This window comes from Phocoena sinus, chromosome 19 (genome assembly GCF_008692025.1).
Source record: "Phocoena sinus isolate mPhoSin1 chromosome 19, mPhoSin1.pri, whole genome shotgun sequence".
In the NCBI taxonomy this organism is placed as follows: Eukaryota; Metazoa; Chordata; class Mammalia; order Artiodactyla; family Phocoenidae; genus Phocoena; species Phocoena sinus.
Window position 1 is genome coordinate 7,283,322 of NC_045781.1, and position 14,624 is coordinate 7,297,945.

General features: G+C 52.3%; 1 protein-coding gene across 2 annotated transcripts in view; it reads left to right on the plus strand.

The window, feature by feature from the left end:
* The window catches only part of BCAT2 (branched chain amino acid transaminase 2), a 32,304-nt gene extending 18,860 nt beyond the window's left edge, over nt 1-13,444 (plus strand). For both annotated transcript variants that reach the window (XM_032612158.1, XM_032612159.1), the window contains 10 exons: nt 2,060-2,134; nt 2,462-2,665; nt 9,332-9,442; nt 9,520-9,639; nt 9,775-9,938; nt 11,355-11,497; nt 11,667-11,752; nt 11,952-12,092; nt 12,169-12,243; nt 13,032-13,444. In XM_032612158.1, coding sequence (XP_032468049.1) covers nt 2,060-2,134; nt 2,462-2,665; nt 9,332-9,442; nt 9,520-9,639; nt 9,775-9,938; nt 11,355-11,497; nt 11,667-11,752; nt 11,952-12,092; nt 12,169-12,243; nt 13,032-13,070 — 1,158 coding nt within the window. In that variant the 3' untranslated portion in view covers nt 13,071-13,444. The remainder of the gene's footprint in view (nt 1-2,059; nt 2,135-2,461; nt 2,666-9,331; nt 9,443-9,519; nt 9,640-9,774; nt 9,939-11,354; nt 11,498-11,666; nt 11,753-11,951; nt 12,093-12,168; nt 12,244-13,031) is intronic.
* The last annotated feature ends 1,180 nt before the right edge of the window (nt 13,445-14,624 follow it).

Consider the following 14,624-nt stretch of genomic DNA (forward strand, 5'->3'; position numbering starts at 1 on the left):
TTTCTCCGGGCTTTACCTTGTCTGAATTTCTCTCCCTCTCATCTCTTGTCTCAGTTTCGATCTCTCTTTATGATCATATCTATTTTGGCATCTCTTCGCCTTGATTTCTGTTCTTTAAAGTTTTCTATTTCCATGTCTCTCTTTCTCATTCTTACGCTTCCCTACTTTTTCCCATTCGGCCTCCCTCTGAGTCTGAGAGCTGCTTTCCTGCCCACATGCTGGCTGCCTCCGCCCTGCGTATCCCAATTTTCTCCATTCCATGGGTGTCCTGTCCCCTCTTGGACAGAAGCAGGCCAGTGGCTTGGACAGGCTACACAGTGCCACCTAGAGGCCATGCCCAGGACCCACACCCACACTCTGATCATCCCAGAAGCTCTTGGGCCCCATACCATTCAGGACCACTCCTCAGACTTCATGGCCTAGACTTTAGGACATTACAACTCCGCAGCCCCCCTCTCTTCATGACTCACCTACTGACCAGTGACTTCTGCCATTCACATCCGTTCTCAGTTCCCCCAGCTCACAGGGCAGGAGTAGGCTAGACTGTTCTGTCTCTCGCAAACCTCATGACACAGCTGCCTTCCCACCAGGCTGGGGAAAGGGGTATCGTGAGGTCAGAGACCACTGGGGAGAAGCCATCCTGCTGGACACAGCCAGACCTGCTCTCCCATGCTGGCCTCGGGCAGGACCACAAGGGAAGTGTTCATCTGAGCAGTGTCTCTTGATGACCGGGGTGGTCCTCAGGTCCATGTGGCTGCCCCTCAGCCCTGGGAACTGAAGGGAATTGGAACTGCTGGTGTCCAGGGTGTGGGATTGGGGCTTCAGGTAAGCTGAGCCCAGTTGATCTATTACCCTGAAAGAGAAAGACTTGGGCTCCTGGGTCTGAAGGAGGATGAGGCTAGGGGCCTGGATCCTGGGTCTGAGCGGGGAGGGGCTGGGGGCCTGGACTCTGGGTCTGAGGGAGGAGAGGTTGGGGGTCTGGATCCTGGGTCTGAGTGGGGAGGGGCTGGGGTCCTGGATCCTGAATCTGAGGGAGGAGGGGCCTGGATCCTTGGTCTGAGGGAGGAGGAGCTGGGGGCCTGGATCCTGGGTCTGAGGAAGGAGGGGCTGGGAGCCTGGACTCTGGGTCTGAGGGAGGAGAGGCTGGGGGTCTGGATCCTGGGTCTGAGTGGGGAGGGGCTGGGGTCCTGGATCCTGAATCTGAGGGAGGAGGGGCCTGGATCCTGGGTCTGAGGGAGGAGGGGCTGGGGGCCTGGACTCTGGGTCTGAGGGAGGAGGGGCTGGGGGTCTGGATCCTGGGTCTGAGGGAGGAGGAGCTGGGGGCCTGGACTCTGGGTCTGAGGGAGGAGAGGCTGGGGGTCTGGATCCTGGGTCTGAGTGGGGAGGAGCCGGGGGTCTGGATCCTGGGCCTGAGGGAGGAGGGGCCGGGGGCCTGGATCCTGGGTCTGAGGGAAGAGGGGCCGGGGGTCTGGACTCCTGGGTCTGAGGGAGGAGGGGCTGGGGTTCTGGAATCCTGGATCTAAGGGAGGATCAGGCTGGGGGTCTGGAATCCTGGGTCTGAAGGCGGAGGGACCTGTGGGCCCTGCTCCTGGGTCCTGGGGAAGCATGACCTATAGGCCCATCACTTTTCTAACTCTTTTCAGGATTTGGGTCCCCCCCGGGGAGGCCTTCACTTACCTGCACACCTTCCTGTGTCGTCCTCTGTCTGATCTGGTCTCAGGGCTGGGCCAAAGTTCCCTGGGGTAGGAGGCGCCTGTGTTTGACTTTGCCCCAGCATGGAGGAAGGGATGGGAGCTGATTCAGCTCTTTATTGGATGGCCCTCGTGAGGGCAGGGAGGGGACTTGGCCTCCTTTGGGATTTCCTCCTGCTACATGCGGATCAGGACAGGGGAAGTGACTTGGCCAGGGCCACGTGCCCTTTCTAGAATGTACTAGGCCTGGGACAGAGCCAGCCGGAGGGACCTGCCAAGTGCAGGAGGTGGCAAAGATGGTGCCAGGGGTCTCTGCTCTCTCTGTCTGCTGGCCTCACCACCTTTCTTACTTCTGTCCCCACCCCCAGATTTGGACCCGAAAATTTCTCCCTGTCCCTTGGCTTCTGTGTGGTCCCAGAAGATATGACTCATCCAGCTTCAAGGTGACAGGAGGGGACTATACTTTTGGATCTCAAGGAAGAGGGGCTGGGAGCCTGGACCACTGGGTCTGAGGGAGGCAAGGGCTGGGGGCTGGATTTGGGCATCTCCAAAAGGTCCAAGGTCCAAAGGTGAAGGTGGGTGGCAATGGGGTAGCCTAATTGCCCGCCATCAGGCCATGGGAAAGAGAAGAAACCACATGTCCCAGAAGCCTCTGGGGCTACAGTTCCCTCTTCTCACTGGGTCTTAGCCCCAGGGATTTGTGGGGCTAAGTTTTTAGTTTTTTAGATTGGAGGTTGTGGTTAGATTCCAGGACACCTGTCTTTTCTCAGGCTGCAGACCTGCAGCTGGAGATGACACAGGAGCCTCATAAGAAGCCTGACCCCAGCAAGCCCCTGCTGTTCGGGAAGACATTCACCGACCACATGCTGATGGTGGAATGGAACAGGGAGAAGGGCTGGGGCCAGCCCCGAATCCAGCCCTTCCAGAACCTCACAGTGCACCCGGCCTGCTCTGCTCTCCACTATTCCCTGCAGGTGGCAGGGCGGCTGCCCTCCATCCCCATCTCTCTCCGCATCTCTTCCCTCTTGCTGTGTCTCTTGCTGGGTTTACCTCCCTGGGTTTGCTTTTTGTGTGTTTCTCATTTCCGTGCACTCCTCATCCGTTCTCTGAGGCTTGTCACATTCCAGGCCCCGTGTTGGGTGATGCAGGGTTCCCTGAGATGAGCAGACCCAGCTTCTTCGCTTGAAAACCCCACCCAGTGGGATCTGTGCTCAGATGGAGGCAGCTGAGGCATTATGAGAGACCAGGGGAGGAATGCCCACCCTACCTCTAATTTGACAGGAAGTGGGGTCTTTCCTGCAAAGAGGGGAGCTTAGGCTCTTAGAGGGAGAAGAGACATCAGTACAGACATAGTACAAAGAAGAGCCCAGCATGTTTGGGGGGAAGCATGAGGTTGGAGCCTGGTAGGGGTGGCTGAAGATGTCATCAGGACCACAGAGGAGCTGGGATCTTGTCAAGGGTATTGGGAGACCTGGAGGGCTCCGAACAGGCATAGAGCAGGTAGAGAAAGACCCCTCTCAGGCCATGTGGAGGATGCGCTCGGTCCAGAGCTGGGGGGACGGCCAGGAGGCAAAGAGATTCAGGGGCGGAGAGATTCAGGGACACGAGGGATTTGGCCGGTTGGGCGAGAGATGAGCAGGGAGGGCCGAGGACAGTGCCCTGAGGTTTAGTCAGGTGACCATGTAGACCACGGGACTGTCTCCATACGGGGACACAGGAGGAGGATAACTTTGCAGGACTTGGTGAGGGACGCGTGAGGAGAGACCCAGAGGCATTTGGTTTCAGACTTCATGCCATGGCTGAAAGCAAAGTCTTTCTGTGGAAGCTTTAATTGTGACAAAATTTGAATGAACACATTGCAGTTCTAGTAGCTGGTTTGCAGTTTTTGTCCCTTAGGGCATTTGGTTCTGTGACATTAAGGATGTTTTCCTTTTTTTCTTTTCTTTTCATAATTTTGACAGTTTTCTTCTTCCCACCTACTCGGGACATTTGACTAGAACCGATCAGTTCTGTGCAGAGGAGACCCAGCTTGGGGAGCAGTTAGGTGCGAAGGACGGACAGTTAGGACATGTCCACAGACCCCCCCAGGAAGGTGGCTTTTGGAGACCAGCATTTGTTTACCTCCCTTTTCAGCCCAACACGCCAGGATGTTCTCCGGCTGGGGACCCAGTATTTTTTCTTTAGTTGAGTGAGTGCAGATGAAGGGGTTGAGCTAAGGCCCTGGCATCCAAAGCATAACGTTCTTTGTGATGTCCTCACACAGGACGCCTGGGGACCTGAGGCCAGCTGAGGGCACGGGAAATTACATCCTCGTGTCATCCTGACTCTGGGGGCAGTGTGGAATAACACCCAGCCACTTGTGTTGTTATTTTTTTATTATCGTGGTAATAATGCACATACATAATAATACAGATAACATAAAATGTACCATTTTAACCATTTTAAAGTCTACAGTTCAGTGGCATTGAGTACATTGCCCATGTGGGGCAGAGAGCATTTCCACTCTCTAATTCCAGAACTTTTTCATCATTCAAAACAGAAACCCGGGCTTCCCTGGTGGCACAGTGGTTGAGAGTCCACCTGCCGATGCAAGGGATGCGGGTTCGTGCCCCAGTCCGGGAAGATCCTACATGCCGCGGAGCGGCTGGGCCCATGAGCCATGGCTGCTGAGCCTGCGCGTCCAGAGCCTGTGCTCCGCAACGGGAGAGGCCACAACAGTGAGAGGCCCGCATACCACAAAAAAAAAAAAAAAAAAAAAAAAAAAACAGAAACCCCATACCCATTAAGGACTCATTCCCCAAGCCCCTGACCCCAGCACCTGCCAACCATTAATCTGCTTTCTGTCCTTATCTCCCCGTATTTTTATTTATTTATCTACTTATCTATCTATTTATTTATTTATTTGGCCATGCAGCTTGCAGGATCTTAGTTCCCCGACCAGGGATCGAACCCAGGGCCCCAGCAATGAAAGCGCCAAGTCCTAACCACTGGACCGCCAGGGAATTCCTCCCCATATTTTTAAACTTTTAATTTTATTTGGAATGTTTTTCAATTAAAAACACCTCTTTTGAAAAAGGGGTCATATATTTACACAGTTCAAAAAAGAGGGAACAAATATACCTCCCCAGGCCCCAGCCACCTCACTGCCCTCCCTGAAGCAGCCCCCCCCCCCCCGCCCCCAGTTCCAGTCCCCAGGTCCTTCCAGAGTTCTGCTTTCTGGATGGCAACACGGATGTGTATAATTGTTTCACTCCATTCTTCCCCCATAAAAGTCAGCATATGGTACGCTCACTCTTCGGCATCCTGCTTCCTTCTGTTAACGTAGCCTGGAGATTCTTGAACAGCCCTTGAAGAGCTTTTTCCTTCTTTTTGCTGCTGTGTAATATTCCATCCTAACAACGCCTTGTTTAGGCCGTCCTCTATCGTTGGACACTTAGGTTGTTCCCAGTCTTGTGCTATTATAAACAGCATTACAATAAACCAAGAAACACCTCACTTCCTTAAGAGCAAGTGTATCTCTCAATTTCTGCAACTGTTGGCTCAAAGGGTATGTGTGCTTGTAATTGTGACAGATGTTGAATCATAGCCACCTCTACAGAAGTTGTATCGATTTCCACACTTAACCAGCGGGCCCTGTTTTCCCCATACCCTGGGTGACCCTTGTCAAACTTTTAGATCTCTTCCAATCTCCTAAGTGGTTTTAAAGTTACCTCAAAGTAATTTGAGTAAGTAAAGAAGATGTTGGGGGTAGGAGTTTATTAATTAATTAATTTATTTTTGCTGTGTTGCGTCTTCGTTTCTGTGTGAGGGCTTTCTCTAGTTGTGGCAAGCGGGGGCCACTCTTCATCGCGGTGCACGGGCCTCTCCCTATCGCGGCCTCTCTTGTTGCGGGGCACAGGCTCCAGGCGCGCAGTCTCAGTAGTTGTGGCTCACGGGCCCAGTTGCTCCGCGGCATGTGGGATCCTCCCAGACCAGGGCTTGAACCCGTGTCCCCTGCATTAGCAGGCAGATTCTCAACCACTGCGCCACCAGGGAAGCCCACCTCAAAATAATTTTAACTTGCATTTTTCCCCTAATTATGAAGTTGACCATCTTTTCACAAGCATAAGAGCCATTTTTAGTTCTTTTCTGTGAACTGTCCATTTTCTTGGCTGATTTTTCTATCAGGGTGGGTTTCAATATTTGTTTATTTGTAGGAGTACTTTGTGTATTAGCTAAACCATTTGTGATATGTGTTGAAAGCCTCTGCCCAGTTTGTTTTATTTTTATGCAGTGAAATGTATCAATCTTTTCTTTTTTTTTTTTTAACATCTTTATTGGGGTATAATTGCTTTACAATGGTGTGTTAGTTTCTGCTTTATAACAAAGTGAATCAGTTATACATATGTTCCCATATGTCTTCCCTCTTGCATCTCCCTCCCTCCCACTCTCCCTATCCCACCCCTCCAGGTGGTCACAAAGCACCGAGCCAATATCCCTGTGCCATGCGGCTGCTTCCCACTAGCTATCTACCTTACGTTTGTTAGTGTATATATGTCCATGACTCTCTCTCACCCTGTCACAGCTCACCCTTCCCCCTCCCCATAGCCTCAAGTCCGTTCTCCAGTAGGTTTGTGTCTTTATTCCTGTCTTACCCCTAGGTCAATCTTTTCTTTTTGGTTTCTGTGATTTGTCTTATTTAGAACACCATCCCCAATTCAAAATATGAAACGGTCATCTTTTGTTTTCTTCTGTTGCTTTCATGGTTTAAAAAAATTTTTTTCATTTAAACCTTTAATCCACCTGGAATTTTTCCCGATGTGAAGTATGAGATAGGGATCCAACTTAATTTTTGTTTTTTCCAGAGATGAATATTTGGTTATTCAGCACCATTTAACTGAATTAATCATATTTTTAAAATTTTTATTGAAATATAGTTGGTTTACAATGTGTTGGTTTCAGGTGTACAGCAAAGTGATTACACTCAGTTACACTATAATACACTTTCCAGTCTCTTCCATTGTTCAATCTGTCAATTTATATGTCAGTGTCACTTTGTTTTAAGTGTTGTAGGTGTATAAGGTGTTTTAATATCTGAGAAGGCTACTTCCCCCTCCTACCTCTTGCAGAGGTATTCTGACTATTCTCGTTTATTTTGCATTCTTCATTCATTTGTCTATCATTCAGTCAACAGAAGCCTGCTGGGAGCCAAGCACTGGGCATAGTGAGGCTGGGGGTGGTGGTTCTCCAGCTACACTTCATGTCTGGTCCTTGTCCATGGCACTTCGGGTCTCTAGTGAAACAGACATGAAAGAAGCAAAATGAAACCATGGGGGAGGAATCAGGGTGCCCTGACCTATCTGGGAGTGAGGCTACATCATGGTGGCAGCAACAGAGGCCCAGCAGGCAGTGGTAGTCGTTGAGTATAGGAGGCTGGGGATGAGAAAGGCCAGACCTTGTGGGGCCTGGAAGGCCAAGTGGAGGTTTTGGGCTTTCTCCTGAGAACAATAGTGCGGGGATGGGGACCAACTTTTTTTAAATTTTTATTTTTTTTATCTTTTTTTTTGGGGATCAACTTTTTAAAAAGTTTTTATTATGAGAAATTTCAAAACATAAAGGTATAATAATAATTCCGCCATCCCCCCAAACCCCTGCTTCACCAGTTAGCACTGGTTGGTCACAATCTTCTTTCATCTGGACTTCGCTAACGCTTTACCCTTCCTGTATGATTTGGAAGCAAACCCTGGCTGTTGTTGGTGTGGTTGGTGTTTGGCCGCACCACGTGGCTTGTAGGATTTTAGTTCCCCAACCAGGGATTGAACCCAGGGCCTCGGCAGTGAGAGTGTGGCGTCCTAACCACTGGACCGCCAGGGAATTCCTGGACATGGTATTTTTTTTAATTTTATTGAAGTATAGCTGATTTACAATGCTGTGTTAGTTTCTTGTGTACAGCAAAGTGATTCGGTTATATATTAATGTATATATGTTTTTTTTTCCATATTTTTTCCATTATGGTTTACTACAGGATATTGAATATGGTTCCCTGTGCTATACAGTAGGACCTTGTTGTTTATCCATTCTCTTTTTTTTTTTTCATGGTACGCGGGCCTCTCACTGCTGTGGCCTCTCCCGTTGCGGAGCACAGGCTCCGGACGCGCAGGCTCAGCGGCCATGGCTCATGGGCCCAGCCGCTCCGCGGCATGTGGGATCTTCCCGGACCAGGGTACAAACCCGTGTCCCCTACACTGGCAGGCGGACTCTCAACCACTGTGCCACCAGGGAAGCCCTATCCATTCTTATATATAATATTTGCATCTGCTAATCTCAAACTCCCAATCCATCCCTCCCCCGCTCTGCCTCCCCCTGGCAATCACAAGTCTGTTCTCTACGTCTGTGAGTCTGTTTCTGTTTTGTAGATAAGTTCATTTGTGTCATATTTTAGATTCCACATGTAAATGATACCATATGGTATTTGTCTTTATCCTTCTGGCTTACTTAACTTAGTATGGTAATATCTAGGTCTATCCATGTTGCTGCAAATGGCATTATTTCATTCTTTTTTATGGCTGAGTAATATTCCACTATATATATATATATATATATATATATATATATATATACACCACCTCTTCTCTATCCATTCATCTGTTGATGGACATTTAGGTTGCTTCCATGTCTTGGCTATTGTAAACAGTGCTGCTATGGACACAGGGGTGCATGTATCTTTTCGAATTAGAGTTTTGTCTGGATAGCTGGATGATATGGTAACTCTATTTTTAGTTTTTTGAGGAACTTCCTTACTGTTTTCCATAGTGGCTGAACCAATTTACATTCCCACCAGCAGTGTAGGAGGGTTCCCTCTTCTCCAGGCCCTCTCCGGCATTTGTTACTTGTAGACTTTTTAATGATGGCCATTCTGACCCGTGTGAGGTGGTACCTCGTTGTAGTTTTGATTTGCATTTCTCTAATAATTAGTGATGTTGAATCCCCACAAAGCCTCTTTAAAAATGTAACTTCTGGGATTTCCCAGGTGGTCCAGTGATCAAGACTCCCCGCTCCCAATGCAGGGGGCACGGGTCCGATCCCTGGTCAGGGAACTAGATCCCGCATGCCGCAACTAAAGATCCTGTGTGCCACAACTAAGACCCACTGCAGCCAAATAAATAAATATTAAAAAAAAAAAAAAAAGACTCCGTGGTATCACTGTTGAAGGCCCGGGTTCAATCCCTGGTGGGGGAACTAAGATTCCCACAAGCCCTGTGGTGTGGCCAAAAAAATAATAATAATTAATTAATTAATTTTTAAAAGAAAGTAACTTCCACATCGTCCTCATTCCTGAGAAATAGTCCTAAAAAAAAAAAGAAAAAGAAAAAGATAAAAAAAGAAATAGTCCTAATAACACAGGAAGGGTTTAAGCAAAGCATTCTCCCTGCTCTGGGTCTCTCTGTTCTGCTTTCTCTGGCCTCTGCCCTTTGCTCTCTCCTCTCTTGGTCTTTCTGGTTCTTTTCTCTCTTTTTCTCCCCCTCTCTGTGCTAGTAGGTTAGTCTCTTCCGCCGCTCTCTGCCTTTTTTTCTGTGTCTGTATCCCTGTGTATCGGCCTCTGTCCCTGGCTGGCTGAGCTGGTCCCCGAGCCCTGATCACCCGCCTGCCTGTCCCTGCAGCTCTTTGAAGGCATGAAGGCATTCAAAGGCAGGGACCAGTGCGTGCGCCTCTTCCGACCCTGGCTCAACATGGACCGGATGCTGCGCTCGGCCCTGCGCCTCTGCCTGCCGGTGAGCGGGTGGCAGGGGGAGCGGCGGGCTGGGTCCAGGGTCGCGAGGGCCCCATGACTCATCTTCATCCCGCCCAGAGTTTTGACAAGGTCGAGTTGCTCCAGTGCATCCGCCGGCTGGTGGAAGTTGACAAGGACTGGGTTCCCGACAGCTCCGGCACCAGTCTCTATGTGCGGCCTGTGTTAATTGGGAACGAGGTGGGCTGGCTCCCAGGGCTGGGGGTGGGGTGGGGAGCCACGCTTGGGGGAGGGGTGGGGACCCAGACATGGGGCGGGGGAGCGGCCGGGGGCCTGGACTCCTGGATCCCTGATGCCCGCTTCTACCCATCTCAGCCCTCGCTAGGTGTCGGCAACCCCACGCGAGCCCTCCTGTTCGTCATTCTCTGCCCGGTGGGCGCGTACTTCCCTGGAGATGCCTTGAGCCCTGTCTCTCTCCTGGCCGACCCATCATTCATCCGGGCCTGGGTGGGTGGGGTCGGTGACTACAAGCTGGGGGGGTAAGTAGTCCCTCGCCTCCCGCCCGCGAGTCTGGTGCACTGGGTGTCAGAGACACAAGGTGTGTCTTTGGATGTCCACTGGCCTTCTCATCCTGTTTCACATGGTTGGGGACAGCTGTGCTTGCATGTTGGGATGTACTGTCATTGGCACCGTGGTGCGGGGATGGAGGGGCGGGTACCAGGGTGTGTGCTAAGTGCTGTGGACAAATCGGCCCAGAGACTGGAAGGGGTTGGGTGGAGGTAAGTGGAGAGACTCGGACTGGCCCTCAGGGAAGCCTCCAGAAATGAAGTTTACACTTAGCTCACTGGTCTCTCCTCCAGGTAGCCTCCCCTGAAAACCCAGGCTCCGCCAGCTCCCATTGTTCACTGGGGCTCCAGCGCCCATCACCCTGTGTGTGGACTTTCTGTGTACATCTGTCTTTCCAGGGTCCTTGGCTCAGCAGGGCGAGGAGGGTTAGGACGGGGATAAGGCAGAGGGCGGGGTAAGGGTGTGTTGGGACAGCAAGTGTGGCCCCAGCTGGGAGTTCATTTGGGTCCTTTCAAAATACATCTTGTGAGGTCTCCTGAGGGCCAGGCCCTATGCTGGGTGAAGCTGGGGGACACAGATGAATCAGATCTGGGCCCTGCCCTCCAGGGGCTCCGAGGCTGGTGGGAGCCCCAGTATCTGGGGCAGCATGTGCTCTGGTGGAGGTGACCGGGACATTGTAAAAGTCTTCACAGAGGAGGTCTGATGGGTAGAGAGGAGATGGTTTCCTGGATACAAAAATGGTAAACAATTTCTAATCCTCGGAACACATGTGTAGGGGCAGGGAGGAGGGACAGAGTCAGGGAAGGAAAAATGAGTCTGGTTTTTGCAAAAGGCTTAACAGGTAGTCCTGGACCAGGCCCAGCCCTGAACACTGGACTGAAGGGCTGGGATCTTGTCCCAGAGGCAGTGGGGAGCCATGGGAGGCTTTTGAGCAAGGAAGGGGTGAGGTCTGCTCTGGGTGAGAGACAGTGAGTGTTAAAACAGGGCGATCTGGGAAAACATAGAGGTGGCCCAATTTACTGGGAGAACCCAGAGAAGGCCTGAAACCCATCCTGGAGGTTCAGTAACGCCTCACAGAGGAGGTGACATCACAGGTGGTTTTGAGGGACATTGGAGGATTTGGTCAGTTGAGGAACTGGGTGAGGAGGGTGATCCTCAGAGCAAACAGTGGTGCATTTGTGATCTGCAGAGAGAGATGGAGGAGGGGTGATTGAGAGCCTTGACCCCAGGCTACTGGCCAGGGATTCTGTCCTGGGGCCACTGGGGAGCCATGGAAGGGCTGTGAGTGGGGGAGGAGCAGGGTCAGCCCTGGTTGGGTCCCCATGTCGGGCCACGCTGGGGGAGGATGGGAGTGCCTTACCCTGGTCCACCGTGTTGCTGTCCACCAGGAATTACGGGCCCACCGTGTTTGTGCAGCAGGAGGCCCTAAAGAAGGGGTGTGAACAGGTCCTGTGGCTGTACGGGCCTGACCACCAGCTCACTGAGGTGGGCACCATGAACATCTTCATCTTCTGGACCCACGAGGATGGGGGTGAGCCCACCCATGACCCAAGCCAAGCCCTGGCAGAAGTGGGTGGGAGCAGAATGCTTAGTGGATTGCAGGTCTCAGGGGTTAGGGGTGCGTGGAGTGGCCCCTAAGAGGATGGGGGTGTGTGCCTGAGGGTGTCAGGTAACGCCCCCATCTCGTACACCTGACCCAGCGCTGGAACTGGTGACCCCCCCACTGGACGGTGTCATCCTGCCTGGAGTAGTTCGACAGAGTCTGCTGGACCTGGCTCGGACCTGGGTGAGGGCATGGTGTCTTTGGGTGGCTGGAGTGCTGGGGTACTGCTAGGTTGGGGGGCCAGAGTATGGGTGGGCTGGGGCACAATGGCACATCTTCCCTCCGCCGCCTCCCAGGCGCTGTCCTTACAGAGGGAGCGACAGGGCTCTGCAGCAGGGCAGCCCACCACCGGGCTCACATGTATCTGTGTCTTGCCTCACAGGGCGAGTTCCGGGTGGCAGAGCGTAAGATCACCATGAAGGAGTTCCTGCAGGCGCTGGAGGACGGCCGGGTTCGAGAAGTCTTCGGTTCAGGGACCGCTTGCCAGGTCTGCCCTGTGCACCGAATCCTGTACCAAGGCAAGGTGAGGAAGGGCTGCCCTTGGCCATGAGAGAGAAGAAGGGGGATGGGGCGCCTCCTCACAGCCCTTTCTTCCCCAGCACCTCCACATTCCCACCATGGAAAATGGGCCTGAGCTTATCCTCCGCTTCCACAAGGAGCTGAAGGCGATCCAGGTGAGGTGCACTTGCTGGGAAATGGGCCGGATGCTTGTTCCGTTTCGCACAGAAATTCACATCCCGTGAGCCTCTGGACTGAGGCTCCGCTCCCCCTCCCCCATAGTCCCACAGGCTGATAATGGCTCCTCCCATCAGCCTCTGGGCCCGGGATTGAGTTTGCTTTCCTTGAGCCTCTGCAGCCTAGCACACTTCTTGGGGCTAAATGATCCTTTTCTGTGCGCCTCTGGAGCCCTGGCTTGAGAAATCCCCATCCCTTGAGCTTCTGGGACCTTAAGCCAGCCTTCTGGCCACTGAGGTCCGATCCCCAAGGATCCCCAGGAGCCCTGGGCTATTCCTCTGGCCTGAGAAATCTTGCTCCTACAAGCCTCTGGACCGTGGCCCCCTCTGTGGCCTAGGAATGTTTCCTCTCATAAGCCTCTGGAGGTATCTTCATTCGTCTGGACTGAGGTATCTTGCCTTTCCTGGCACTCGTGTGAGTGTCTATAAACTCCTGTGCACCCGGACCTAGAACTACACCTCTTGACTCAGCTGAAAACGACTTTTTCCCAGAGCCTTCAGGGTCTTACAAGAACTCCTCTTTGCAGAATTACATCTCCCGTGAGCCTCTGCGCCATACTTGCCACGACTCCCCCTCCCCGTGATGGTTGGTGGGCCTCTGGGAAGTGGAATACACTTCCCATGAGGTCCTGGGGCGCAACTTCGCCAGCACTCAGCCTGGGACGCCGCAGGGCCTGCTGGGAGTTGTAGTGTGGCTTCCCCTCACCTCCGCCTGTGTTATCCCGCAGTATGGAGCAAAAGCCCACGAGTGGATGCTACCTGTGTGATGCTGCGGGCTGTGCCGGACCACTCCACGGATCCACCGACCTGTAGCATCCAGTCCCTGTTGGACCTTCGCCTCCATACCAGTGATTCACCTGAAGTGCAATATGAAATAAAAGGCGGCGGGCCGGGATGCCTGGGTTTCCGGTGCCCCCACGTTACACTCCCAAAGCCATAAGGGCCCGACCCAGGCGTCTTGGCCCCTAGCCCCGCCACTCAGGCCTTGGGGACCTGGACTCCCCGCTGCTCCGTGTTGTGGGGTCCAGGATACACCTTGACTCAGACTCTGCATCTCCATTTTCAGGCCGGATCAACCGGTGCTGCTGTTGACTTTTTTTCCTAGCTGCAATTTTGAAATAAAATGCCAAAGAACAAGCCATTAGGTGTCATCTCCAATGATGCAACTCAGGGACTCTAGGGTCTTAACCAGGAATCCCCACGTTCAGCCCATTTCATTTTCAAGGGCCCAGAAATCCAAGCCCCCAGTGTCCTGGCGGTTTCTCTGACGGGAGAGATTTTTCCACTTCCTCACAAGTTGAGCTTAGCATCTTCCCCCACTAAGCCGTGCCTCCCCCGCTGCCGCATCTTGGGGACAGCCCCCTGGTATATTCCAGTCACTAGGCCAGACCCCTCAGCTCTGTACGCCTTCCCCCAAAGCCCATGAGTCCCCAGCCCTGTCCTCCTTCCCCAGACTCTGCCCTGTCTGTCTCTTCTTCTTGGCTTCAGCTCAGAGCTTGTCTCCTGCCTGGACCCTTCTCCTGGCCTCCAGTTTGACCCAGAAGGGGTCTTTCTACACCCAGAGCTGCCCCTACAGGACCAGGTATAACTGGTTGCAGATCTGGCTTCAAACCTGCCTCTGTTATCTGCTTGGTGTGTAACCTGGGGTCTGCCACCTGACCTCTGATCCAGTTTGTTGGAGGGAAACCCTGTGGGACTATTGGGCAGACTCTACCTGTGGCCTGTCCAGCAGCCATCAACTTTGGGACTAGAATTCTGATTTTGGGGGCAGCAGCCAACCAGTGCCACACCCCCTCATTCCCTTTTGTCAATCGTTGCTCAAGGGAAGGCCACAGGCCAAGGGGACACAGGGGGAAATTTGCCTGGAGGCCTCTGGGAAAGCTGTCTTCCCTCGATAAAACACTCCAGAAGAGCTACCTCTTCTTTTCTTCTCTACCTGCTTTGTCTGGGATTACCTGCAAGTGTGATGCTTGGAGCTGCTGCAGCCATTTCTTGGCCAAGAGTGCCAAGGCCTGCACACTGAAAGACCCAGCTCCTCCAACTGGGAAATGTCTGATTTCTGGATTGTTTTGTTAAAAAAAAAAAAAGCCACCCCCTTAAGTCACTTTTGTCAGGTCCTTTATCTTTTGTTATTTGCAGTTGTATGTGTGTGTGACTTGCAGTCAAAAGCTTCTTTGCTTCTGTGCATCTCCGGATGGCTAGAGCTGACTGCATCCAGGGAGAATCCCTGATTCTAGTAGCCAGTTCGGTTGCTGGCCAGTGACTTGGTCCCAAATGAAGACCTAAGCCAGATTTTTATCTTAGATTTGAGTCCTAAGGGA